Source organism: Ambystoma mexicanum, chromosome 3p, assembly GCF_040938575.1.
Source record: "Ambystoma mexicanum isolate Mex_15411 chromosome 3p, UKY_AmexF1_1, whole genome shotgun sequence".
NCBI classification, from domain to species: Eukaryota; Metazoa; Chordata; class Amphibia; order Caudata; family Ambystomatidae; genus Ambystoma; species Ambystoma mexicanum.
In genome coordinates, this window is record NC_090925.1 from 334,601,409 (window position 1) to 334,629,178 (window position 27,770).

Sequence of the window (27,770 nt, forward strand, 5' to 3'; positions counted from 1 at the left end):
GTGATTTTTGGATACCAAGGCTTGAGCCTCATTACTCCATCTTCTCGGGTTGAGTATGTAGTCGTGGGTTAGTATTCTTCTTGGTCTGTGTGGTCTTGTCACAGTAGGGCTGGTTTCACAGGGTCTTCGCAGTGATGGGCCGCGAGTAGCTCAGCCCAGCCCTCGTTGTTTCTTATAGTCACGGCAAAATGAGACGCCCACGCCCCCTTCCCCGCAGTGAAATGCACCTTAAGTATTGGAGTTAAATTAACTGATGCATGATGGTTACGGGTTGTGACAATCACTTGGTGGCGAGAGTGGCACATATGGGCAATATAGGAAAAACAAGGTGGAATGGGTTTCCATCATAGAAGCCGGGGATTACTGATTGGACCGCTATGAAAACGATTATATTTTCACATTTTTCGTGTTCCAGTGGGATTCTAAATGTGGGGTTGTCACACGCGAGGGGGGGGGGGGGCACACGCGAGGGGGGGGGGGGCGATAGGGGCAGGGGTCTACTAAAAGAAACACCAGCCTGCAAAGTGCTCAAGCTAAAATGTCGGCCACTGGCTGAAGGCATCACGTGACATTTTGTGGCTAGCTACGTCGGAGGCAGCGCGAGACCGTTGAAGCTCAGAACTAGCGTCAAGGTTTACGTCGATGCAAGGGTCGTTTACCATGAGAGGGAGGGCACAGTGACGTCACTACGTTGTGCTCCTGTCCTGTTAGTGACTGCCCTGTAGGGTGTGAGCAGCGCACGTTCCAATCCCGGCGGCCCGGTGCAGACTAACGGAGAGAATCATGGGCGTGCACGTGGAGACCATCTGCCCCGGGGACGGTAAGGGGGGGTGGGTCACCGGACCGGCCGGCCGGCCATCCGGCCATCCATCCATCCATCCATCCATCCATCCATCCATCCTTAACCTTGTATACTGACCGCCGGTCTCGGGCAAGCCCCGCCTTTTCCCAACGTCGAAAATGGTTCTTGCTCTCAAAGGTTGTGCCCCAAACTGGGCAACTCCACCCTATGGTTTATCCGTCTTGTTTTATTTGTTGTCCTAGCCTGATTTCCGGTCACCTTTACGCGCCGCTCGCCCCTCGTTGTGACAGTCGGGATTGCACCCCGCTCCTATCTCGGGCTTTCATCGTATCCCTCCGACGCCGTATCCTTGCCTCTGGTTGACCGCGTCCACGCTGTGCCTGTTATTCTGGCTCCCCCTATTTCCTTCGTTACCTGGCTGTTACCCACAGCCGCCATTGTCAATAGTATACCGTGTCTTCGTCTCTCTGTTCCGTACTCTTTGTTTCCGCCCACCGAACCCCATTTTCTCTGATCGTGTCTAATTTTGCATTCACTGGATCTTTTATTTAACAGGACGGACATTCCCGAAGAAAGGGCAAACGGCCATTGTGCACTACGTAGGTAAGTGCTGTATATAGCTGCTTATTTATTTGCATTTTTAAAGCGCTCACACAACAGAATGTGTTGTTGTTGTCTTAGTTGCATATTTATAACGCGCTTAAATACCCAGAGGTTTCTATGCGCTGGCCCCGGGATCGAACCTGTGTTGCTTCAAAGGCGAGCACGTTGCCACTGCGCTATCCTCCCAGATATGTTTAAATAACACATTAGCTAATGCTCACCAGTGACCTTGGTAGTAACCCTGACTGGCTTGTACATTGGTATTTAGGGCACCCGTGTGATCTAGCGCCACATCTTATCCTAACTTGGGTCTCAGCTGGAATTACGCTCCAGTTACACGATTTTACGTTTTCTGCCAGGCCACACTGTCAGTTGAGTTGCATGTTGAAGTAGATCCTTGTTTAGCAGGAATTTAGTAGTGACAGCTGAGTGTTTTCTGGTTATGTAGATAACAGCTGTGATATACTTGTCTGAACTGTTGGCTAGACCCAGGCTCAGAATCTGCAAATGCACCTGGGACCACCTTTACACAGTGCTGTTTGTTCTCAAAGCCCGGGGAGGTGGGTGCTAATGGCTTGTGATGTCTGTTTGGAGGGCAGTGGGGTGGCTGCAGCTTCCTCGTTTGCGTTTTGCTGTCTTGTAGTTTGGGTGCAGTGAATTGGCACGTTTTCAAATAGGTCTGCAAGTTGTTAAGCCAGTTTGGTTAAAGTTAACATTTATGTACTAGCTCTTTGTTCTCCCAGTGATGGGTTACTCTTGATTACCCAGGAGCTGCTTGTAGCTCCTGCTTATCCAATCCTAACTTCGAGCCCTGAAGACCCAGGGTGAGAGAAAGGATCCCTGGGGAACACAACCTGTGGGGAGAGAGAATTTGGAGATAAAGGGCCCAAGTTGGACCTGGAAGGGTCGGTGAAGGTCAACCACTCAAGGCCTGATCCGTGATGCACAGGTCGCCATCAATTGATCAGGATGGAGTGATTGACTGTGTCAAAAGCAGAGGAAATGTCAATGAGGATGGAAGGAAGGCTGGAGTCAAGATTAGAGAGCAGATCTTCACAGGGTTTCTGGAGAGCAGATTCTGTTATAGACTGATGGTCTTGGAGACATCCAACAGATTCAGTGTGGAGAGTAGGCTGGGAGATGGACAGCTTTTCCATGATTTTGCCCAGGAAAGGAGTGCTCGATCGGCGATGGGTAGCATCGGCAGGAGGCCTTTTAAGGGGATGCTCACAAGAGAACTTGAGGGGAGAGGGGAAAGATCCAGGGGCAAAGGAGTGATTGCAGAATCTGCCAAGGCTGGAGGGATGGTGTCAATGTGGTCCTTGATGGTTCTGTAGGAACTGGGGAGCACCTGTTTGGACGACACGTTCATAGCTTGGACTTGTCTAGAAACATAGTCAGGTGTTGTCAGCGAGAAAGGAAGAGGAGAGCGGGGACATGGTGTCCTGAGTTTTAGTGGTGAAGTGAGAAACCAGAGGGTCTGGGAGAGAACGGGAGCTGTGGAGACAGCAGAGGGACTGGCCAGCTCATTGCAGATTTTAGAGTTTGGCTGTGTTAGAGGCTGGAGAGATGCATGCTTGGACGTGGGATCTCTTCTTGGAGAGTACCGAGTCGGTATTGCCTTTGGAGCAGGCCAGCCAGTAAGTCAGGGGATGCTCCCGAAGGCCCTTTACTCTGCCTTTCCTCTCCTTTCCCCCAGAAGCTCATGGTATCTCAAGCTCTGGTTCTCTCTAGGTTGGACTATTGTAACAGCCTCTTTCTAAATCTACCTGCCTCTACTCTCCGTCCTCTGCAACTAATCCGGAACAGGACTGCAAGACTTGTCCTTGGCCTCAAGCCCTGGGATCGTATCTCTCCAGCTCTGAAATCTCTCCACTGGCTCCCAGTGGATGCACAGATTAAATTCAAAACCCTCTGCATTGTCCACAAGGCTTTCTGGGGCCTGGTTCCAAAATACCTTCAGCTATCCCTCCGCAAATACCTCCCGTCTCGAGCTCTTCGCTCCTCTACCTCCAACGTGCTCAGGGTCAGTCGTTTTCCTAAGAAACGAGCTGGGGGTAGGGCCTCCCTCTGGAACAGCCTCCCTGCCACTCTAAAACTTGAGAACCATCTCCGGTTCCGGAAGCACAAGACCTTCCTCTTTTCTTCTGCCTTCGCTCCCCCTCACCCCTGCTGATCTGTTCTCTGTTGGCACAGTGCACCTGACCCCCCCCCCCCCTGTCTTTTGGGCCCAGGTGCCTGCTCATCCTGCCACCCTCGGGCACTGCCTCCGGGCCACCCCTTGCACTGGGGTTTGTATCTGTACCCATACAGCCGCCCCTTTTTCTTCCTGCACTTATCAGACCTACCCTGTCTGCTGCCTTAAACCTAGCACTTGCATATTGCTGGCTGCATTACCACTGTTTGTTGCCTTTATTATTTATTGTTATTTATCTGTTTCTCCTCTGCTTCGCACTCCCCCTCCTCCCATGCACTTGCGCATTCTCAATGTCACTGGGCCTAGTAAGATCGCTGTTTTGTTCTCCCGTTTTGTTCTCCCCTGTTCCCCTCCCTTGCCTTGTCGCGCTCTGAAACACTTGTGTACGAGCGCGATAGAAATAAAATATAAATCAGCTACTCTGCATTTGAGTTTCAGTGAGGCTATGTCAGTCGTACAAAGAGTTGTGTAAACCTGTATTTGATTCAGGGTTTTTATTCAGACCGTTGCAATCCATAACAGGAGTATGTAGGTTGTGGTATGCAAGTGAGTCTAAATAATAAAAGCAGCGAAAATAAACCAAAACATGGGGTCACATTTCCGGTGAGGTAGTGTGGTGCATGGGAGTTTATATATGTTCTGCCGTGACTCTGTGCACAAAATAGGCGTTTTGTTTTCCTCAGACGCCGGTAGGATTCTGTAGCTTTGGTGTGGAGAGCAAGCCTGTAATTTAGGCTAGTGGTTTCTCCCAACCCGCAGGGGGAAGCATGGCGCCCCTGAGGAGATTTGGTAACCTTCTGTCAGCGCGCCCCCATGGAGTGATGTGGGAAACGGATAAAGGTACGCTTGGCGCAGAGCCGTGAAAGAGATGGAGGAGAGACGGGGATCAGGATAGACTGCCTTGCCTGCCCGTTAAACCCTCGGTTCCTGGTATCGGGCCTCTCCGGGCTGTGTACGAGGTCTTCCGTCTAGTCGGTTGGCCTGAGGTGGAAGGTGTGAGGCACTGTGCGGCAGGCCATGTTTGGGCCCATAACGATGATGGTAGCCTCGCATAGCACCCGCATTCGGTGGGGGTGAATTTTCTTTCCATGGCCGATAGGAAGGTAGGAGGGTGATACTCCCTTTACAAACCAAAAGGACAGTTGGCCCAACACTTTGCCTTAATCATATTTGAAAGGAATGTTTAAGTCCTTTCCCCACTCCCTCTCTGGCCGGTACCGCTGGCGAGTGTGCCATTTGGGGTGTGAGTTTAGTTGGCAATCTCGAACGTAGCTTCTAAGGGGCGGGATTTAAGACTCTGCCTCATGATGGTGTTGGAGGGAGAGAGAATACCGAGAGAGAATAGAAATAAAAAAAGAAACCCTGAGCCGCAGCGCAGAGGTGCTCCACCTGTGTCGGCTGCAGTGGGCCTCAGAGGCCCTTGAAGTGGGCACATTACGGTGTAAGGTGGTGCTAGAGAGAATCAAACTGTTACTAGTCATCGGAGGGAGTGGCTATGTTCCCAGAGGTCAAGAAACTCGGGTGGCCCGGCCATTATTTATGAAGAGCTACATCCAAACACCTTTTGTCCGAGTGGCGGTATTGAGGGTATTTAATTATTTACCAAATGTGAATGGCCTTGTTCCCCGCTGCCCCAAGTGAAGCTATGGTATTATTTAAATAACAAATAAACGGGAGGTAAAGTAAGGATGACCTGTACTTACTCACTTATTGCATATACTTATCGAGAGGGCCTCAGGTAGGGGTGTTAAGGTGTTATATTGCATATACTGAGTGTCTGGTTTTTCATATTCTGTTTCATAAAAAAGGCTGTCAAGCTCGTCAAATGAAATATGGCTGTGACTGCTCTTTCACTATGTGCATTCTCATTACTGTTATCCGCCAGGGCTAACATGCTCATATAAGGAGGCTAAACTTCACCCCTGCAGCCGCCCAATATTGAGGTGTGCCATAAGCCCTCTGTGGGGGTCCATCAACCCCCCATCCCCCAGAGTGTTTCTGATTCAAGTGTACAGTAATGTGCAAGTCCGTTATTCAGGACTCCTACAGGTTGCTACCCCACCCTTCTTTCAGAATCATGGGGAGAGACACCTTACATTTGCATTTGTGGGTAGGCTTCAGACGGATTCTGATGACTGGGGCAAGGATGTATAGGGTGTTGGAGATAGAAAGATGTAGATTGGAGAGGGCTGTATCTGAGTGTCAGCTGCAGAGGTAGCATCCAAGGTGTGTCCTACCAGAGGGGTAGATGGAGATAGTGTTGTGGAAGAGCCCAGAGGAGGTATTGGAAGCATTCAGGTGGATGTTGAGGTCTCTGAGGAAAAGTGGAGAGGTTGAGGCAAGGAACGCAGATGTCGGTCCATTCCGAGAGGAATAGGGCAACGTGGCCAGTCGGAGACAGCCTGCGGACCTGGCATTCAAAGGAGGAGTAGGAATGACAGAAGCCGGAAACCACTCCGGAAAGATCAGGGCTACTCCACCTCTGGGTCGGTAGGCTCTGGGCTTGGAGAGGTTCTTGTTGCCATCAGCGGGGAGAGTGTTAGAAGTTGTGACAGAGCTGGCCGTGAACCGGCCTCGGTGAGAGTGAGGACATCCAGGTCAAGTTCTTCGAGAAAGTGGCCGATGTCGGAAGAGTGTGACATCTGACAGGAGAGCGAGAGTTTAGAGTACACCCAGCGGATGTGGTCGTGGAGCCTGAGAGGTGGCATAGTAGCTGGGGGAGGAGGAGCCAGAGAGGTGCTAGTAGGAGTAGCAGAAGGAGGGATTAAGCTGAAAAGACACCTATCGGAGATTGGGCTGAGGGCCCTGGGCCAAGACAGTGCCAGATTCCCATTAATGGTGCTCTTGGAGGAGTGAATGGATTCCGAGACGACCTCCCACTGAGTGCCATCGGGAAAAAATAAGGGCTGAGACCATATGATGGGTCTAATGTCTGGAGAGGGAATGACTAGTGTGTTCCTTGGGGTCTGTCTGGAGTAAGCACTAATGTGGGTATCCGGAGGCCAAGGTCGGAGACCAGGATATCCCTTTTGAATAGGGGATTGAGTAGCAGTTTGGGAAGATGGGAGATTGAGAGCACCAATGAGGGTGCCGGGAGGCAAAGGGGAGAGGGGGAGAAGAGCACTGCCAAAGCCAAACACCACAGGTGGCAACATAGGAGAGGGATCACACAGGAGGCCACATTGACCTGAATAGTTGATACTTTTATTGGTGTACTACTAAAGATCATAGTGATGATGGTGGTTCTGTCACTACTAGTGTTCGGGAAAATGTGTATAGCCACCATCCAGGCGGTTGTCAGCACCCTGCAGGTTATCGATGAAGGGGACTCGTGCCTTAGTCCTTTTAGACCTCCTCTCGGCTGTTGCCCATCACACACTACTCTCCCTCTTTTCTCGCAGCATGGGCTACAGTCATACCATCCTGAAATGTTTCATGCCCTGCCCATCTGCCATGGCATTGGGATGTTCAGGTGAACACCCTCTGGTTTGATGGCACATATCTGTGGCGTACCCCAGGGTTCCAATCTTTCCCTGATACCTTTCCCTCTACATCTAACTCCCTCAGGGTCGGTAGTTTTTCAAAGAAACGAGCTGGGGGTAGATCTCTTATCTTCGGCTGGGGCCTCCCTCTGGAACAGCCTCCCTGCCACTCTAAAACTTGAGGAGAACCATCTCCGGTTCCGGAAGCACCTCAAAACCTTCCTCTTTGCTTCTGCCTTCGCCCCCCTTTTCCCCTGCTGATCTGCTCTCCTGGCACTGTGCGCCTGGCCACCCTCTGTCCCCTGGGCCCAGATACCGGCTCACCCTGCCACCTTCCTGCACTGGGGACTGTATCTGTACCCATACAGCTCCCCCCCCCCCCCCCCCCCCCCCCCATTTTTCTGCACTATTCAGACTTAGCCAGTCTGCTGCCACACACAGCACTTGCCACTTGCTGGCTGCACTACCACAGTTTGCCTCAATTTTCTATTTTATTTATCTGCGCACCTCGGCTTCTGCACTTTCCACTCTCCCCCTTCCATGCACTTTTTCCGTTTCCCATGCACTTGCGCGTTCTCAATGTCACTGGGCCTAGTAAGATCGTTTTTATGTTGTGCTGTGTTCTCCCTTGTTCCCCTCCCTTGCCTGGTCGCGCTCTGAAACACTTGTGTACGAGCGCGATACAAATAAAATATCATGTCGTATCCACTTTAACCTTTTGTATAGAACCGTTCGGCTCTCCTCCAGCATGCGAGATAAATCGGTATGTGCACAATACTCAGTTGTAGATAGTGTCCCAATGGCTGGGGGCTTTTGGCTCCTGCTTCTGCCGTGGAAGAGCCTGGTTGGCTACTCTTGGCTCCCCAAACCAACTGGTGCCCTGTGACATTACTGTTGAGTGTTTTAGAATGTAAACTGTTAATCTGGGCGCAGATGGGCAAAAGGGGGGTTGGCAGTACGTTTGTAGGCCACCCTTTTTAGATCAATATTAACAGTAACTTTTACCTGTTACAAAGGATTCACAACTATAAATTTGAATACTTTTTTACAAACAATGAAAGAACTGTCCACCCTAAAACATTATTGGTGTAGCTTTATCTACAGGTGTCTAGCGTTAAAATATCAGATGTTCACATCGACTTTGTGTGATGGGCAGTTAAGGGCACAGACCAATTAATTTTCCTTTTTTGGCATAATCTCTTGTGGGCCTATAGCATACCATTCTAGCGATAGGATGCCATCAGGTGTCATCTTTCTGACGGAATAGGTAACCAGGTGGCACCAACCTGCGGCCCCTTTTCTGCCTCCGTGAACATACAAGCTTAACATATTTTCAGATCACGAAGCGCTGCTTCTTGCAGTTGCAAAATCATTGTGGCATTAGTACAGTGCAACCTCAACGTTTGTCATTTTGTTTTAAAAACGTTAGTCTTGAGGGTTATTGTACTCCTGCTTAGATTTGTGAAGTGTTTTTTTTTTTTTTTTAATGGTATCTTCAATGAAGGGTGCCCTTTCACTTAATCACTGCCATGTTCTGTGTCAAAGTTCGTAAGCACTTTTTATACAAAATCAAAAATGCCGCATGTTTATAATTATTGCTACTTTAACTTTAGAAACCTGCAGTTTATTTTCATCGAGTTGCAAACAAGCCGTTGGGGCTCCAAGTAAATAATTTATCAAAAAATAGTGCCCCATGGGTTCCCTTGATTCAAACATTTCTAAAGGTTCTTGTTGGTGAATAACATTAACACTTATGAAAAATGCTCATATTGCGTATAACTTGACCCTGCTCATCTGGAACTCTGTTGTGGGGGCAGTCTGTACTGCTCAGTCTCGATTTAGGAAAGAACCAAATCTCTGGCTCTGCCAACAATACATGGAATCGGACTATGTTGTACAAAGGCGGTCTGTATATTGAGATCGGGGAATTATTACTTTTGCTAGTTTATTTTATGGCTTCTTAAAGTCCCGCTAACAATGTTTTGCTCTTCCCATTGCTCCTGAATCTAGGTTTTCTCTGTAAGAATAGCACATCAAGTGCTAAAATACCAAGGGAGATAGCACTGGTAACAATGATGCCACATCGGGTCAATGTGAGAGACCGTGTGCTGTTGGTTTGACTTAAGTGTTGTTGCGATGTGGTGCAGTATTTGCGCTTTTCTGTACGGGAGGCTGGTTGTGTGGTTACATAACCATTGGTGTCAACAGCTGCAGCTGTTGGTTTTTCTGATGTTAAGAGTAGTGGCACTAGAAAATCCCCCAGGTACAGACAGGGTTGATTACAAGAGATGTAAACGTGGGGATGTACTGGCTTCAAGTGAGTACCCTGCCCGTCAAGCCCGGAGCACACGCTACCTGGGACACTGGGGCTTCCATCATTGCAAATGTTCCTCTTGAGTCATTTGTAAAGCAGCAACCCGGAGTTCTGTACACAGTGTTAGACAACACTACGTCTTAGATACACTCTAGGTCTCACTCTCTGGTGCGACAAGCGGTGCCAAGACCTTTTTGCTACTGTTCCTTCACACATTGAATCACCATCTCTGGGTTCTGCTTGCTAGTCTATGCGCGGCATATGATTCTAAGCAGGTTAATAAGCATCAGAAGACCTGCATTACTTACTGTGATCGCGTTTCTGATTATTGTATGTGCTTAGATTCATATGCACCAGCCCATCCTCCCCTCTTGGAGTAGAAGGAACCTAGAGATCTTACACCTCACGGTAGTCATAAATGAGGCACAATCGGAGGGACCTCGACGCGTGAGGTATTTTGTGTGCACTGCATGTCACGGATGGTGTTGCGGGCATGCCGATGTCGACGCCTCCATCCAATCCTCGGGGGAGGGGTCCAGTGCTCTTGACTGCCGCTGTATGCGCGGCATGTGAGTCTAGGCAGATGCAATCATCAGAAATGCTATTATGGTAAGTAATGCTTGTCATACATTCCACTCGGCAAAATAACGCACCCAACAACAATTCCCCCCCAGTGGTCACCCCAGAGCTTACAACTCTGACCTTCAAAGGTGGCAACCGGATTCACCTAGGTACCTTCAACCTTCGCTCTACTGTTAAACACTCCTCTGATGTCTCCTTGAAGACCATGACATTCTCGCTCTCACTGAGCCGTGGTTCGCTGGCAGCTCTATCACTGCTCTTGACACGCTCCCTGAGGGCCACAAGATCCTCTCCAAGCCTAACCGGTCTGGAGGCAGAGTGGCATTGTTCTTCCCTGATTGGGTCCTTGCTACTGTCATTCCCACTCAGACCTAATCTTCCTTCAAATGCCTAGTCAGCAGGCTTGGTGTCTCTCCAACCCTCATTGACTCTCGCCACCATCTACAGGGTTCCTGGACCTCACCCCTTCTCTTCTTGCCTCCACCTCCCAAGCTTCTGAGACTTCAAAACTCACCTGACACTCCTGATTCTGCCCCTACACTCTTCCTCGGCCTCTGACTTTCCCTTACCATTCATCCCTCTAGTCCGAATCACTGAGCGTGACATACCTTAGATGCTCTCATCTCAGCAGACCTCCAACCTTCCTACTACATCTTGGATGCACTCTCGACTCTGACTTGACCCTCTCTCGCCAATTCAATATCTCTTAAGTCCTGCCATTACCACCTCAAAATTCTTGGATGCATTTTTCTATAACTCTCCTTTCCCAACACTCGTGGCTGTCCAATCTATTGTAATGTCGAGACTGGACTATGCCAACTCCCTCTACCTCGGGATCCAAGCATACCACCTCATTAAACTACGAAGAGCACAAAACGCTGCAGCCAAATTACTTCTAGCACTTGGCCCAAGAGAACACCTCTACAACTCTTAACTCTCGCTGGCTCCCGGTTGGGCGAAGGGTGACTTTCAAAACTTTGCATCTCCCACCGAGCAGTGAATAAAACCGGTCCTCTATACCTACAGGACAAGCTAAAGGCCTACCACCCACCGCAAACTCTAAAGCTCCGCCCTCCTTTTAGTGGTACCAGTCAGGTTAGGAGGATTCTCCTTCTCAGCCATGGAACTCGCGCCCGCCCCACATTTCGACACGCCGAAGGCTACCTGTCATTCCGCAAATTGCTGAAAACATGCCTCTTCCCTTAAAGAATCGACGCTTGGAACAAATGGAATGATTATCCACCTGGTCCAGTAGGTCAATTCTTCAACCACCTCTCCGAACTAATTGACTCTCCCTCCCGATCACCACCATTGTCAGTGTTAGTCTCCTCTCGCTCTGCTTCTCTATGCACTGACTTAAACTATACTTTGAACTTCTCCTCAACTCTTCGCCCCTGGATCGCCACTCCTGCCTCCTCCCCTCACCATCTATACTATAGTTAGTAAGCGCAAGTTTCCCTCCAACTCCCTACTACCTCTCTGACCTACTACTTTTATCCACGTAAGAAGCCTCCACTAATTTTAACATTGCTCTCTATGCTTCCTTCTTATCTCGCTACTCTCTTTCCACATTTGCGCCTAAATCTTCCCCTCCACGGCGCTGGATAAAGCCCCTCCGCACACTGAAAACAATGCAGAAAATGCTTCATGCTTGCAAAGGTTAAAGCACTCCTCCTCACTGCGCTTCAAAACTACTCCTCTGCTCTTGACTCTGCCACACGTGACTTCTCTGTTGGTCTCAATCCTCCCAGCCCAGGGACCTTCAAAAAATGCCTCTCAATTCTCTCTTCCTAAACCCTCCATCGTTGCAAATCTGGCTCCCTACTTTGCTTCTACGATTGCTCCCAATCGCAGTACCATTGCTACTTGCATCCTAAACTCTTCTCTTGATAGGGCTACTTTTCCCTCATCCTAGAAGTCGGCTACTGTCATCCCTCTCCTTAAGAACCCTGGTCTCTAGCCTGTCTTGGCAACTTTCGTCCTGTTTCTTCTATCTACCACACTATTCCAAAATCCTAGAGCGAGTGGTATTCAACTGACTGATTTCTTTGATGCTCACAACCTCTTGGTCCGGCTCAGACAGTTCTCCTGTGTCAGCAACTTAATCTCTTTTGCTTGTCATGCAACAGTTAATCTGTTCTTATTCTTCTCAACCTCTCTGCCTTCAATACTGCCGGCCATTCCGACCTTCCCTCTACATTATCTCTCCTTGGCATCGGAGATCGGCCTTTGCTTGGTTTGCTTAATACCTTGCCCTTTGACACTTTCGATGTCCTGGAATAGCCTTACCTCCCCACTCGCCCATCTTTCTGTTAAAACTTCCCTAATGGTTCTTGGTCCACCTCTGTGCACTCTATACTTCTGCTCTTGGAGCTCTGATCTCATCAATTATTTGCTGACACCACTCTGATCTTCTTTCCGTCCTTATGCGACAAACTGTTGTCAAAATTTTCATTGTCTCTCCGACATCAAATAGTGGGTGGTATCATACTCTCATGCTCAACTCAACAAAGACTGATGTTCTCCATTTCCCAGCCAAACACACTATCTTCCCTCTCCTGTACCTTCTTCTGCTTCTGCACGTAACCTTGGTGTCATTTTGGACCCATCTCGCAACATCTCCAAATCTGCCACTGCAGCCAGGGCTTTGCAATATGAGAGCTCTGTCTTTCAATGGTGCTAAACCGCTAATCTCCTTACATCTTTCTAGATGCGACTACTGTACCACTCTTCTAATGTCCTCAACTATGTCCATGCCCAGAGGTGCAAAAGTAAAACTTTGTGGTCCGCACTCTTTTCAGCCCTTCTCCCTTTACCTCTGCCTGTTGCCAGATATGCTGACTATATATGAAACAAAAAGCTAAGTATACACTTATCTTCAAAACTATCGATGGCCTTGCCCCCACCCCACCTACTTATTTCTCATCTCAAGCCCTATTCTCCTCCTCACTAGTTACAATCCTCTGCTCACTACCTTGCTGCTACTTGAGCTCCCCCTCGTTTCTGCACTCCCTCTCCTTGCTCCCTTATTGAATGCTCCCACTCGCCAACTCTACTACTAGGTCAATTCACCCTCCAAGCCCGCTTCCTCCTTTCAGAAGAACCTGTTTCCCAGCACTCCAGCACCCTGCTACCCTCTCTCCCTGACCTTGACACAACTAAATATTTTCCGTCGCCCCTCCATCCTTAACTTAGCAGTTCCTCACCATCCTTTTCTGATGTTCTGGCCTCGTCTATGGTTTTGTTTCCACCTTCACCCGTAACATCTGTTCTTCAAGACATATTCTCTCACCCAATTGTCATGACCCTTGTCCTCTGCTGTTATCGATGTATGTTACATTTTTTACACATTCTGGTGCCAAAAATGCATTGCTTTCCTCTGCTGTCCAATAAAAACATGGGACATTATGGCAGTGCCTGGCAAATGCCTACACAGTGGTCAAACTGGTTGGCTCTGCCAATGATTGTATTATGCTTGGAGTGCCACGGTTTAATTACTGGAGAGATCATTCAAGGCCCTTGGTATAGTTTCTGACTAGGTTTGTGGCTGCCGTTATAAACCCTGGGATGGCTGGTGAGTGCCTTTTGAAAGTATTGGATATTTATTTATATAGCGCTCCTAGCCCAGGGGTGTCTGTGTGCACATCATTGCTGTACAGGTAGTTTCAAGTTAAATTAGCATATGTACATACAATAATATTTACAGTGTTAATTTTTTTAGATGGGTTTGTGCATGAAGTTGTACAGTAAACACAGTAGTTAGATGGGGCAAATTAGAGTTCAGTAAAAAGATAACTAGCTGGGAGGGTACAGTAGTGTTGTAGGGCATGTAAAATGCAATGACTGTAATATGGTACTAGAATCATGATTATTCCTGTGGGAATAGCCAAGATTTTAATTTTCTCTGCAAGGCCCAATAGGCAGTCTCATTTCTGAGAAGTGGAAGAGTTCCAATGTTTAGATGTTAGGACTGTTCTTTCTAATTTGTATCTAAGTACCATTATTTGGTTTACCTGGGCGGCTCTGATAAGTCTAATTGAATGGGTCTTGGTGAATTTACAATTTAGGTGTTTAGGCGCTTTGTTCGTCAAACACTTATGATGGATGGTGTTTTAAAGGCTATTCTGTTCTTTACTGAGAGCCAGTGAACCATTTGTTTAGTGCTAGTAGTGTGATTGGCTTTAGGGATGTTGAGTGCTGCTTTTAACAAAATTACAAGTACTACAGAATAACACGTTCAGGTTAATGAGACTTGTGCCGATTTATAGGGCATTACAGTAATCCAGTCTTGATAGTATCAGGGCTCTGGCCAAAGTGATACAACTGGTTGGGTAGAGGAATGACCTGCACGCTGTAATCGGCTGTATACGCAACTGAGGCTCTGGAATTGATTTTAGTTAGTGTGTTGAGTCCAGGTAGATACCAAGGTTTTGACTTTTTGAAACTTTAATAGAAATGCTATCAATAAGAAAGGATTTGAATTGTTCTGGCACTTTGTTTGGGATCCAACCAGTAGTAGCTCCGTTGTTAAGACAAGGGCATGTGTGGCCATTCAGGCCTGAGTTACCTGGTATATTTCACTCCGGTAATGGAGCCAGATTCATATCCCCCTGAGAAGGGGAGGAGTATTTAAGTGTCATCTGCATAGTTGGTGTAGATGACGCCCAAGCTGTCAAGGTAGTGGCTTTGTAAAAAGATGAAACTCAAGATCCTTGGGTAACTCCACATAGAACAGGTGCTGGGTCGGCCATAGCAGTTTGGGAGAATACTCTCATTGTTATATTGGAGAGGAAGGATTTGATCCAGGTTGTGGCTTTAGGGGGAGAAATGTGCCACTGAGGTCATATGTTTACATAGGATATTGTGATCTAGTAGGAGCAGGAGGGCTAAGTTTCCTTTAAATCATCTTGTTTAAGGTCGATTGAGTGCAGTTTCTGTGCCGTGACCTAGTCTAAAGCCTGACTGCTGTGGCCTCCCTAGTACATTGTTAGATTTGATAAAGCTTTGTATTTGCAGGTATGCTGTTCTATCCCGAATTTTCAGAAGGAATGATGCTGTGGTTATGGAACGGTATTTGCTCTAGGTTTTTTGTGGGGTGGGTGAACCTAGGCATCCTTGAGATTGGTAGGTACTTTGCCATTTTTAAATTAGGCTTTTATATCTATCTTTTGAAAATGTGGCAGGACATGTCTTCCTGACACCTGGATGGTTTGAGGCTTTCAATGATTTTGGTTACTTCAGTTATTGAGACTGGTGACAACTGGAATGGGGTAGGCAGATTCAGGGTGGGGTTTAAGTGCTCGAAGCGCGGAGAGGCTAACTTTTTTGGTGTCAATTTTGGTTTGACAGAGCGAGATATTGTCCTGGAATGCCTTTTGAATATTAGTGCACCACGCAGAGACTCTTTTTGTAAATGATTCAGTTCCTGATTTTGCATTGCTGATCCTTGCATTGTAGATGTCACTTTTGTTATGGAGTATAGCGATTTTGTAATAATTGGAGGCTATTACAAATGTATCTTTGTTTATGGAACAAGGATGTTTCTTCCAAATAGCTTCTGCTGGTCCCTTAAACTTGTAACTTTTTTTAGATTTGTGGTGAACCAATTATTTAGGTGGGTCGCCTGTTTTGTTTGGTTTTCTGCATTTTTAGAGGGACCACCTTGTCCATGGCTTGAATAACTACCATAGCTGTTGGGGTTCGACTGTAGATATTAGGACAGATAATTGGGTTGAGTTGGGGTAGTATCCTTTCTGCAGTGATGATTCATTTTTTTCTTCTGAGGGCTGGAGGGGCCATGATGTACTCGGGGTTTAGGGTGGGTTCGCCGTTAATGGTGACTCGTGCACAAGTAGTATTTGTTAGGATCCCTGTGTTAGTTAATCAAGGGCACGACCTTTGTTGTGGGTTAGTTCAGTGATAGTAGTTCACTTATCATATAAGCTAAGGCATTATCTTTATGGTTGTTAAATCCAAGGTTGAGGTCTCCAAGAAGGATGATTTTAGAGCCTGGTTTGCCATTGCAGGTAAGGAGATGGGTAATTTCTTCATCCAGGGAAGATGCTGGACCCGGTGGTCTGTATAGAGAGGGTGTATAGTCAAGGTTGACTTGGCTTTAAGGGGTTGTTTCAGAGCTGGGCGTTCCCCTGAGGAGAATGATTAGTGGTTACGTGTTTTTCTTACACCAATTGTTGGAGATAAGTGCTACTTCGCCTCCTCTCGGGTTTTCTGTTTGCTCTTAGAATCATCTGGTATTGCTGACAGACGGCTAGTATGTCCGGTTTGTTGTTTAGGGTGAGATCAGCAATGTCGAGCGCATGTGCTGTTATGGATATCGCTTATATGAGAGCACACTTACGAGGTGGTGGCTCTAATTTGGGTGTGTGAATTTGAGTAGGGATAGTAGCTGGTGATTTATTGTGGTATGCCTGTGAATTATAATCGCTATGGGCACTATTTGCATTAGTGGTAGGGCAGGAGTTGAAAGTTCTCTTGTTTTTCTGCGTCTTCCTGATTTTATTGGACTGGTTGTGGGTCCGATGGGCAGGTACCCTTGTCATGATTCTTCTTGTGGAGAGATGCATCAATGGTTGGATCAGTGTACTACTTGACCCAAGTCTAGCATTTCTTATACTAGGAGGGCAAGCTATGTTGGGCGTGGGCCGGTTGGCAAATTTATTTATCCATTGGGAGGGCGTGAGAGGTGGTGTATTGTCTGGTGGGCGCAAGGTTACTGTTATCTGTTGGCAGGCAGGAAAATGGTAGGTTGTATCAAATGGGAAGGAGGAGGCAACCTTGGCAAATGCAGAGTTAACCCTTGGGTGCTCGTACCATTATGCGAGTCATGGCTATCTCGTGATGGTCCTATAGGTGATTTATAGTTGCGTATGGTGGTGGTTCTGGTCAAATAGCTAGGCAAAGGTAGGTGTCACCAAAACCATGGCTAATCGGACACTAGAATATAATGGGTGAAGCAAGCTAGTGCAGGTTCAAGGCTGTGTGACAGGAGGGTACAGTGGTAAAGTGTCATACTATGCTGATTAGTACGTGGCAGTGATGGGGCGTACTGTTGTACTGTACACGTTTGAGGATGTGCAGACAATGAGCTCAAGTGAACAGTAAATAGCCAATCGGAGGGGATGCAAAGCAATGTTTCAATTGAAAGGCTGTAATTTATAACCAATTATACAAAGATTGTTATACGAATTTGGTAGTAAAAGTTAGGTTATTTATGCCTAGACTCCTAGTGTGGATGGTGGGGCACCGAAATATGAAAAGAACTTGAGCAAAGAGCATGTAAAAGCTTATGGACTTCTGCGACAAGGTTAGGCAAGTGCGGTCTCCCGACATGCTGACTCCTCAATAAGAGCGTGGCGGTGGGAGGGGAGAGGTACACTGTCTACATTCTAAATGCTCAGGGGGCATTATAGCGCATGAACCAAGGATGAGTTGTGTACTCCGAACGGCGGTGGCGCTAGAGACGGCAGCATATGGTTATTGCACTTCTGTCAAAAGGGTAATGGTTATCAGTAGGCTATGGCTAGTAGATGGGTCCGCTCGCTCGGAACATGCACGGTGTGTGCGACATGGTAAAGGGGGTGTGAGCATTCTGGCAAATTTTGGGGAAGGCAGGGGTGGGCGCCCTACGGTCGTGGTCAGGCTTAGTCAGGAGCCTTGGGTGGAGGGCCAGCTTACGCCTGCCAGCACTCCTGATTGTATTCAATGGGGGTGGGCACCGAGTCGATCTCAGCAACATAAGCAGGGCAAACGTAGATACGGCGGCGGCCATCTTAGTGCAGCAAAAACATTCAGATTGAAAATTAGGTTGCCATGGAAGCAACAATCGTTTCGTAGCACAAAGTGAGTAGCTGCAATGGCAAGAGCAATCGACTGTATTTAAAGTCTGAATGCACGGAGGTGCAGCATGCGCTCGAACAATCCAACAGGGTTTACCTTGTGGCTGATGTGAGGTGATAATTTCCTGCAGCGTACGGGATCGGAGGAGCGTTCCCGGGTATAATTGCCATTTAAATTAAATGGCTTGGGATGTAATTGGGATTCTGATTCAGTTGGGTTGTGTGGTAAATATGATCCCACCCAGTTATCGAAAAGTGTTCTCTAGGTGCTCTCCACTTTTGTGGCAAGTATTTTCTTTTGTAGCTGAGTATTTGGGCCAATCATGTTTCCGTCGCAGCACGGTTACCGCGCAGATTGGCGGGGGTCTAGGGCTGACTGCAACCTTGCTTCCAGGGTTTCTGCTATTACGTGTTGACGAAAGATGGGAACGATTTCTGGTGGGGCTGTGGTTGGGGGTGCATGTGTCCACATGGGGCAGATTCCTCTGCCGTAAGAGGGGATTGGTTGTGAATTCACAATATTTTCGCTTCTTAACTGGGAGCACATTTGTCTCGGATACAGTCACCCCTGGGACATGGAGGTGAGGTTTAAATTTTTTTTTAAAAAAAGTATTATTCCGTACCACTGCATCTCGGTATAGATTAGTGGACGTGGTGTATAAGGGGGGGCGGGGGGTTGCGGCATTGTCCTGATTGGTGAGACATCGCAGTACTGCTAGTCTATTTTTGTGCTTTTTTTTTTTTTTTTTTTTTTTTTTTTTTCCTACGCTGCGTCGGGAACACGGCAATGGGAGTGGCCATGGAGTGTGGCCTCCAGCACTAGGTCTTCTCCGGGCAGTAGTTCCTTTAAGGGACACTGTTAATGGAACTGATGTAAACCTATTCTAGGTTTGTTTCTTAAATAGCCGCGAATCCAAGCATCTGTAAAACTTCATGTATTGAGCCGTGCACTAAAGCTTGCACAAACATGCACCGCTTTTTTGTTTACTTGAGTAACGCTTTGTTCGACAGTACAGTCGCAGTGATACACTGCACCGCTATAGTCGAAGATCCAACTAGCGGATAGCACTGGTAATGCTATAGTCCAGAGAAATCTGTACCAGGTCGTGGGAGGTGGGGATGTTTAGTAATGGGCCCTCTCTCGACTTAACTATACCAGTTTCTTTTCGGAGCCGGGCACTTTAAGTTTTTGGGGGGGTGTTGCTGTTCACTTGGAAGTCTTCATTGGCTGAAGTCTTGAGCTGGTTAGATTAGTTGGTATTATAATGTTCTCAGATGGCGCATCATGCCAGGTTTCTTCATTAAAACGCTGTAATATGTTATCACCCCCCACATAACTGATACTCAGTTTATCGACCTTGGAGGGGGGGAGTGAAGGGCTGATCATCCCTGCTGGAATTTGATCTCGGGGACACTCGACTGAGACTAGCACACATGGGGCCAGCTTGATGTGTCCACGTGGGTGGTTATCTGTTGTAGAGATTTGGGTATTTGGATGTGACATGGTTTGTGATCCACACATGCGGTGACAATGCAACCAACTTGGAATTACCTGTATTCTTAGTTTTTCATTTACTGGCCTGTAACTTAATTGGTATTTATCTGCTACCACCATAGAGCTCTTCTGGCGTGGCTGCTCGATCAAGTGGATATTGTGTTTGTATTTTGCCTATACCGTTTTTTTTTTTTTTAGACTTTGGTCTGTGGGGGATAGTCTCATAAAGTTGTGAGGAAGCCCCGGATCTGAAAGCACAACGGGGGGTAGGTAGTGAGGTAGTTGGCTCCAGATGGGATTTTGAAGTATTTACTTTAGCTGACTAAAATGTATTTCTGCTCTAAAACAGGTCCCTTTTTTAAATATGACCCAAGATGCATTTTTTACCTGTTCATTGTTTGGCTGTAATATTAGTGCTGCTCCGGTGCCGCTGCTCTGCTGTTAGCTCTTTTTCGCAAATGTCTTTGGTAGTGGGGTTGGTTTCCTATTTTTGTAAGATACTTTTAGCCCTGATATCGCCTCTTCCTGCTCCCCTCTCCCCACCAGGACTTTATTGTTGAATATTTGCTAATTCAAGGGAGTAAAATAGCTGCTATGCTGTTTATTTGTGTTTTTTAGTTTTGTTTGTGGGTGTCTGCCCTATGTTTTGGGGTGGAGTGAGTTTAGGAAAGGAGTGTATTTGTGAAATGCCTTTTTGTCTTAAGATGTGTATTATAGGTGGCAGATTTGGGTGTAGACTGAAGCAGTGTGATTTTAATGCAAGTGGCCTGCAACCTGAAGATCCCGATTTTCTGTGCTACGACTCCTCAGATCTCTGCTGGTTTGACTATGCTGGCTAGGGCTGATGGGAGTTAGTTGTACTGTGGCTTAGAGCGAGAGTCATGTGATGTCATGAGCTGGTGGAATGTGAGTGTCGAGTGTTCTACTGCGTGACCGTTAGAGAGAAAGCTGAGAAGTAAGGGTGTGGGGATGAGACCGGTGTTTCCCTTTTGATGTCGTGTCATCTGTGTCCCCTACCATCCCCGTGTTTACCTATGGAGGACCAGGACAATAAATGAACCTAAACTTACCTTTGGTGTCCCGGATATCCACTTTTGTTACACTGGTGATGAGGATGGGATGGTAGGTGGATTGCCACTCCCATCGGTGCTGCTGGGTATGGGGGCGGGGGGGTGTGCAGCACCCGAGGACCACCGCCCCCATGGAGGTCCCCCCACACCCAGGTGGGTCCGTGTTGGGCTGGCCCGCCGTGTATACTTCGCTGCCCCTCACGTGGAACGAGGGGCACCCTGTTGGCAGTTAGTGCGAGTGAACTCCCTGCTGCATGGTTCCGTCGCAAGCTACCAATTTGCTACGCGGGTCATCGTGTAGCTGTTTGTGCCAGTGGAGCCATAAGGGCAATTCCCTGATTTGTGGACGGCAGTGCTGTGGAGCTGACTGACGTGCTGGCGCTCCGCTGACTAGAGGGGAGTCGAGCTAGGGAGGAGTAGAACGCATCTTCTGAAGTGCAGCCTCGTGTTGCCGCTGTCGGAGGCGCTCCTCTTCCGCCTGCGTTCCCAATCCGCATGGGGGTCTAAGTGCAGGTGCAGTGGAGAAGAGGCGGCCCGCACCGCTGGTGGGAAGAAGTCATGCACGTGGTCTGCGCCATCTCTTGGCCGTGACCTGCCTCTAGGCTTGTTTCCTTCTATTGATGTGCCCGACAAGGCAGGTCCGACAGGACATTTGGTCGTCCTTCGTGTTGCTTCTGGGTGGAAAGTGCCCCGGAGCATGCTGGCGTGGGGAGCGATCTGAGGTCCTGAGGCATGATCGGCCTGATTTTGGAGGTGGTTTGGGAGAAGCGGCCCAGCGGAGGTGTGGTGACATCACTCTGGTGCGGCTGGTCCTAGGTGTATCACGTGATTGGTGGCCATTGGTGTTTCTATGGGCGTTTCCACCCGCGTACTTCAGAGGATGTAAACAAACGTGTCCATGAGTGCGTGTTCGGAATATCACATGATTGCTCCAGGCTTCGAGCATGTATGGGCCATGGTGGAGCCTACAGCCAAAAGGCGGTCGCAACTTTTGTTCGTGTTTGCACCATGAACGGAGAGACTTGTAAGAAATGAGTCGTCGTGAGCTTAGCCAGGGGACATTCTGCCAGGTTAGTGTTTTGGACCGTGTGTGTGGGTATGAGAGAGTATATGTTGTGGCCCAAGTTAGAGGGATAGGTAGGTGGCGTCACCATTTTAGGTCCCCGGGAGTAATGTTAGGGGTGTGTTTAAAGGCTGTTGTCTTGTGCTTGTGAGGTCTTGTGCCTGTGAGATGTGTTGTGGCCTTCCGTGGAGTTGGTGCCCTGCCTCAGAGATGTAAATCTAGGGTTTTGCTTCCTCTCTCCTTTGGTGTGGGAGGGCTAGTGGCATGTGTCCAGCACAGCACCTGTTCATGGCAATGTGTATAAAATTGAATGTCTCCTAGTGTGTTTATCTTGGTCGCCATTCTATCATATGCATCCGTTCAGAGGTTAGTGGCAGTGCCACTTGTGAACTGAGTGTTCTGGGACATAAGTTTCTTGCAGAGTGGAACGTTTATTTTTATGCAGCGTGCCATTCCAGATCTATTGGCGCGTGAACTTTCCCAGTGCTTTCGTGACATTTGATTCATCTGCACCTATATTTTTTTTCCCATGCACTATGTAATGTTATCAATCTCATTGCTTTTTATGCTTGTTGTGTATGGGTGTAAGTACAATGAGTGGCACATGTGTGGGGTCGCGTGTTTGACTGCTTTGGGTTCCATAGTGACTGATTCTAGTGCCAGGGAAGGTTGCTATGTCTGTGCGTGAGGGTGCGTGTGTTGGAGCAGTTAGTGTGTAGGTGTTGGCTTTTTCCATAGTGCCCGGTTCTAATGCTGGGGTAGGTCGCTATGTGTATTGGTCTGTGGGTTGAGTTGGATTGCCCATTTTGTGTGTTCAAAGTGTTTGGTGTGCCTGTTTCCATAATGTCTTGTTTACGTAGTGCCGGGTTAGGTCACCATGTTTGTGGTGTATCTCAGGGCAGTATTTTTCTGTTTTTCCATAGTTCCTGGTTTGGTGCTGGGGTAAGTTGCTATGGTGTTTTTGATCTGTGGTTCTTATTCCTGAGTGGTGGTGTTGGAGTTGATGTGGTGGTGGTGGTGTGGTTATAGTGCCTGGTGCGGTATCGGTAGTTCTATGGGTGTTCTCAGGGCAGTGTTTTGCTGTTGTGTTTCATAGCGTTTGGTTTAAATCCCAGTTTGGTTGCTATGCCCGAGTATGTATTTGAATTTCATTTTGTTCCGTAGCGCTTAGTCTAGGGGCCTAGGTAGGTTGCTATGGTTGAGGATTTTTCGGTTTTTGCCAGTGTTTTCATAGTACCTGGTTTTAGACTGGGGAAGGCTACTATGTTGGATCTGAGGTAGTGCAGTTTGCCACCTGATTCCTAGTTTGGTAAACAGGTTGTCTTAGTGATGTGTCTGGAGGTGGTGTAGCGGAAGGAAGAGAAAATGGCTGATGGTTTAGTGGTTGTGGTGCTGGATAGTGAATATGCTTTCTGTTGTGGTACACCAGAGTTGTGGTTTGTGGGTTCCTCGGCTGTTGGGCATTTGTTGTTGCTCTGTTTAGGGGGCAGTTGGTTTGTGCTCAGAGGGGTAGCTCTGAGACTCCGGGGGGCAGACCGGAGTGGAAGGTGTTTGGTGCGTCGGTGGTTATGTTGGTTAGGTAGTTTTGTTAGTGTTCCCTAACAATAGCATATCTAGGGGTGGCCGCTCTAGGTTCCGAGGGGCAGCTCTGGACAGGCGTTAAGTGCACTCTTTATTGTTTTCAGTCCTCGAGGGTGAGAGTCGAGGGACATGGGGAGTTGAATGTCGAAGGTCGTGGCATGTTGTCATGAAGTCAGTGTGCTACTAAAATATGGTGGGGAATAAGAATTGAGTTGCCACCATTTGTTTGGGGAAACAAGTGATTATTTTGATGTGAGGTGGAATCATTTTACGAGAGAGAATATTTTTGTATTGTGTACAATGTGTCAACATATTTTGGTGTTTTCTTTAATGAGTTAATTAAAAATTGATTTTTATGTTTGAAATTTATGATGTAATATACATGGGTTTTAAATGATGTTGTTGTGACACCTAGTCTATTGGATATATTCTGAATATCACACTTATAAAGAGTTTTTTGTCTCCTTCCTTTGGTATACAGGCCAAACCGGACCACAAAGAATATATATATATATATATATATATATATTCTTTGTGGTCCGGTTTGGCCTGTGAATGGTTCCCTTGTGTGTGTGGTTCCTTATTTGTTTGGGTTGCCAGGGGTTCTGGGCATAGGCGGCCGCTGTGTGACGGATTTCTGGTACCGTGTTTGGATGATTAGGGTTTGCTGCTGGTCGCGTTACCGGTCATTCTCTTGTTTCCCTAGGGAGGGAGAGGTGTTGTAATGTGGCTTAGAGCAGCAGTGTGTGATGTCATGAGCTGGTGGAATGTTAGTGTTGGAGTGTTCTACTGGGTGACCGTTGGACAGAGAGAAAGCTGAGAAGTATGGGTGTGGGGGTGAGCCCAGTGTTTCCTTTGATGTCGTGTCCCCTACCATCCCCGTGTTTACCTATGGAGTACAGGACCAGGACAATAAATCGCCATTAACTTACCTTTGGTGTCCCGGATATCCACTTTGTTACAGAGTTGTAGTCCAAAACCTCGCATGAGCTAAAGGTTGCAGCCCCCTTAAGCTTTCCCAGCCCACCTATTGGGGGATAGGGTCTATGATTCAAAATCTGAAGTGATTGTTTAAGAAGGGGTAATTTGTGGGGGAATGTGACCAGGTCATCTGTTCTTTCAGAGTAGTCTCGATTGGTGGTTGATTATTGATGGAGCCGAGCCCTTAATAATGTACCTTAATTCACAGGTCACCTTGAAGATGGAAAGAAATTTGACTCCTCCCGAGACAGAAACAAGGCGTTCAAGTTCAGGATTGGTTGTCAAGAGGTAATCCGTGGCTGGGATGAAGGCGTGGCTCAGGTCAGTGAAATGTGTATAATGTTTTTTTTTTTTTTTGGGGGGGGGGGGATCTGAGGTCATGTGAGTGGTTGGAATGTGTGGCTCATGTCATCAAATGTTTGCGCAGGAAAGGTGGATGTCCTCTGAAGGATCAGTCATTTGATAAAAGCTGGTCTTGTCACTTCCATGGAACAAATAATGTACAGGGATTTTGAGATTAAAGTGAGTTTGTGAGACATGGCGCTTCAAGAAAGTGCAGAAAATGTGGGTGCATTCCCGTGTAAGGAACAACTGTGGGTTCTCTGAGATCACTTTGACAGAATCGAGAGAGTGTTGCAACTGTTCTTGGGGGACACAGGGGCATAAGCAGTGAGCATGCAAGAGGGGCAGGTATGATTTTATAATGTGAGAGCATCAGGAAAGATTAGTTTGAGATGCATGGAACCCTAAATGAACTGGGTTGTTGCATTGCCCTCCTTTTAGCTAAGCTAACGTGTATTTTCCGGCTCGCAGATTACTTTGCTTCCATTTAAAATGCCCTCCATTTGTTACGACAAACTGCCCTAGAATGAACCCAGCAGGACCCACTCATGGTTATGTACCCCTTGCAATACCGTCTTGATACAGGGTGTCCGCTTTCGTTTTGAGCTTCTCCCCCGCACAAATCCGCTGTGATCGTCGTTTAATCGCCTGAACTTTCTATAAAGAAAAAAGATGGGCGGTCCTGTGATCAGCTTTTCGGTAGCTGTCCTTTGGAATACATTAAAATGCTACATAGAGTAGTCACTTTGAGGGCTCCAATCCTACAAATGGGCCTTAAATGTGCACTTGCAACTATTGGTAATTGACTTTTGCCAAGTAAGAAATGGCATAGCACCGATAGCCACCCGCCTAGAGATCCTTGCTGAGATTGCATGGAACATCTAAATGAAATGACCATCTTTGGTCATATGCCACTGTCGCATGCAGGTTTTTCTAGTGCTACACAACGTACTCTTGTTTTCAAGACGAGTCGTCTTGAGCTGAGTTGATTAATAGATATTTGTATTTCATTTTATAACCATGCTGCTTTTTAAAGGTTTGTAACCAACCAAATAAAAAATGGTGTGCTGCATGCATGTGCATAATTGTGGTGGCAAGTGACTTTATGCTTGGCCTGTAGCTTAACGTTTTTATCTCTGCTTCAACAGTGACTCCAGCACTGAAATGTGTACGATTTAGCAATTGATAAGACTGCAGCACTGAAAGGCCATACACGTGGTGAACCTGTGCTTTTATCAAATGAAGCTCACGTTGAGGGATTACTGCAGTGGCTATGATTTTAAGGCTGCTGACTTTACTCTGCTACTGCCGTGAGATCTGGGCACGCTGCTCTGCTCCTTATGTGCATGTGTTGGGAAGGCTGACGGTCACCAGTTAGGGGGGTGGGGGTGAACTTTTGGTTGGTGATCAGATCTTTGACTTTGTATAATTCTTAACTTTCTTATTTTCCTTTCTTGTACAGATGAGTGTTGGCCAGAGGGCTAAGTTGACATGCTCTCCTGATTATGCTTATGGCAGCACCGGGCATCCTGGCATCATTCCACCCCATGCCACGCTAATCTTCGATGTAGAGCTCATGGGACTTGAATGAAGTTTGTTCCTACCATCTTGTGGTAAATGGAGAGCTACATTCCATGTTGCACTTCTGTGTAAAGGAGGGGCGGGGGGATTTGGGTTGTTGCTGGTATCTTAATCAGTTTGCCGTTCTCTGGATACAGTGGGTTGGTATTCGTAGGTGATGGGTCCTCAGACGAGTAAAGCTCGTCCTTTGGGTTAATGGATCAATCGGGGTGAGCATAATACATTGGCAACCTGCGTGAGGTTATGATGGATGAGACTGGCCGTAACGTGTCATATTGTTTATACCAGTATGTGGGTATAAAGATGGGAGCATATTAAAATGGCCTCTGAGCAGAGCCACAATGTCTGTCTAGTGTGAGCCAACCAGTTGGTCATTAGTGGGTGGTGACTTTTGTTATCGGAGGGTTAGCCCCAGCAAGTAAGGGGGGTGGGGGGGGGGGCTGAGATCTGGCAGTCTTTTTCCAGAAGACTTTAAGATGGTGCATTTTACAGCCCAAAAGCCACAGTTTACAATCGGTTTTGTAGGTTAATGCATGAGCAAATCAAATGGATGCCAGTGCACATGGGTATTTCCCAGCACATTTTCGTGGTGGTCTTGCCCACAATATATGCCAGTATTCATCCATCGTGGCTCCCCACGCAAGAATACTACTTCTGTTGGCCCATACCATAATACCAGTACAAATGCCATACAACAAGAGCCCAGAACGCCAACCAACCACTTTTCCTTCAGCAGTTATCCCTGACTCGCATTCAGTCATACTCTACAACATACAATTGCATGCATACATACAAGGTTTATTTTTCCATCCCTGCACAAAGCTTTAGCTGGCGACTGCTGCCACCGGCACACTTGTTGCAGATTATTGCCTGGCTCTTGTCACGGTGACGCTCTGTACCATCGAATGACCACACTAGACACCCTGTGCGCTGCTGATGTTTCCTCCTACTAATCTTCCCTTCTTTTTGCATAGGTGTCGAGGAAGCGGCCTACAGAGGACTTAAAAATACCACAAATCCAGAGTGCACATGAACGGACTGCTTTTACCTGGATGCCACCAGTTACTTAACCTCTTCCCCACAGCTGAATGTTTTACCCACATGGTTGCACTGCCCGCTGCCTCACTCCCCCCCACCCCCGATAAGCAACATGCTACAAACCTCAGTTGATCATGATAAATCTCAGTATGTTTTTATTTTTCCCCTTTGTTATTGCATACAGAGTGAATATTCAATAGGAATCTACTTTTCTCAGTATTTGATTAATAAATGTCATTCTTGAATATGTTTAAAATGAAGCTGTTGCTGCTGTCTTGCCAGAGCAAAGAGGGGCTGGTGAGGGATACATTCTGTGGATGTGGGCTTCTACAGTGAAGCCATGGGATTTCAAATCCTCTGGAGAGGGTTCCAGTTCACCCAGTCCCATATTGCTTCTAAGTGACTGGGACTCTGCTAGGACTGTTCCTGTCTCTGGTGACATGTTTTTGCCAACACCCTCTATGCTTTAGTGGTCCTCTTAAAATGGTCAGCCTTACAATCGGCAGGAATTATCTAAAGCCCCCACGAACTGGCTTCGAAGTTGGCTTGTAATGTTAAATACAATCATATATTATGACTTTCTTGGCTAAATAACACTGATGCTGGGCCATCATGACTTCCATCGTTTTGTCCCCTCCCCAGATGTTTCCTTGCTCCATCCGTTTCTTCGTGCTTCCTCTGATTTACTACCCGGTTTGGAGGAAACGCCATCTTTCCAACAGACTTCCATCACCCCATACAATTCTCACGTTATTACAATAAACGCTCAAAGCTTTTCTCAAA

At 47.3% G+C, this 27,770-nt stretch overlaps 1 protein-coding gene across 2 annotated transcripts; it reads left to right on the top strand.

Moving 5' to 3' along the window:
• The first annotated feature begins 530 nt into the window (after positions 1-530).
• Positions 531-27,770, top strand: FKBP1A (FKBP prolyl isomerase 1A). 2 transcript variants are annotated; one of them, XM_069650919.1, is made up of 5 exons: positions 531-820; positions 1,358-1,405; positions 24,235-24,347; positions 25,831-25,981; positions 26,924-27,770. In XM_069650919.1, the coding sequence occupies exons 1-4, from the start codon at positions 784-786 to the stop codon at positions 25,957-25,959; spliced, it is 327 nt and encodes a 108-aa protein (XP_069507020.1). In that variant the 5' UTR covers positions 531-783; the 3' UTR covers positions 25,960-25,981; positions 26,924-27,770. The 2 variants fall into 2 exon arrangements, with proteins under 2 accessions (XP_069507020.1, XP_069507021.1); XM_069650920.1 differs by lacking the exon at positions 1,358-1,405 and having other exon boundaries at positions 679-820.

Excerpts from the sequence above, each read along its gene's own strand:
- FKBP1A (XM_069650919.1), top strand. The coding sequence starts at position 784 with ATGGGCGTGCACGTGGAGACCATCTGCCCCGGGGACG. Across the intron at positions 821-1,357 it reads GACCATCTGCCCCGGGGACG|GACGGACATTCCCGAAGAAA; the intron begins GTAAGGGGGGGT and ends TTTATTTAACAG. Across the intron at positions 1,406-24,234 it reads GGCCATTGTGCACTACGTAG|GTCACCTTGAAGATGGAAAG; the intron begins GTAAGTGCTGTA and ends CTTAATTCACAG.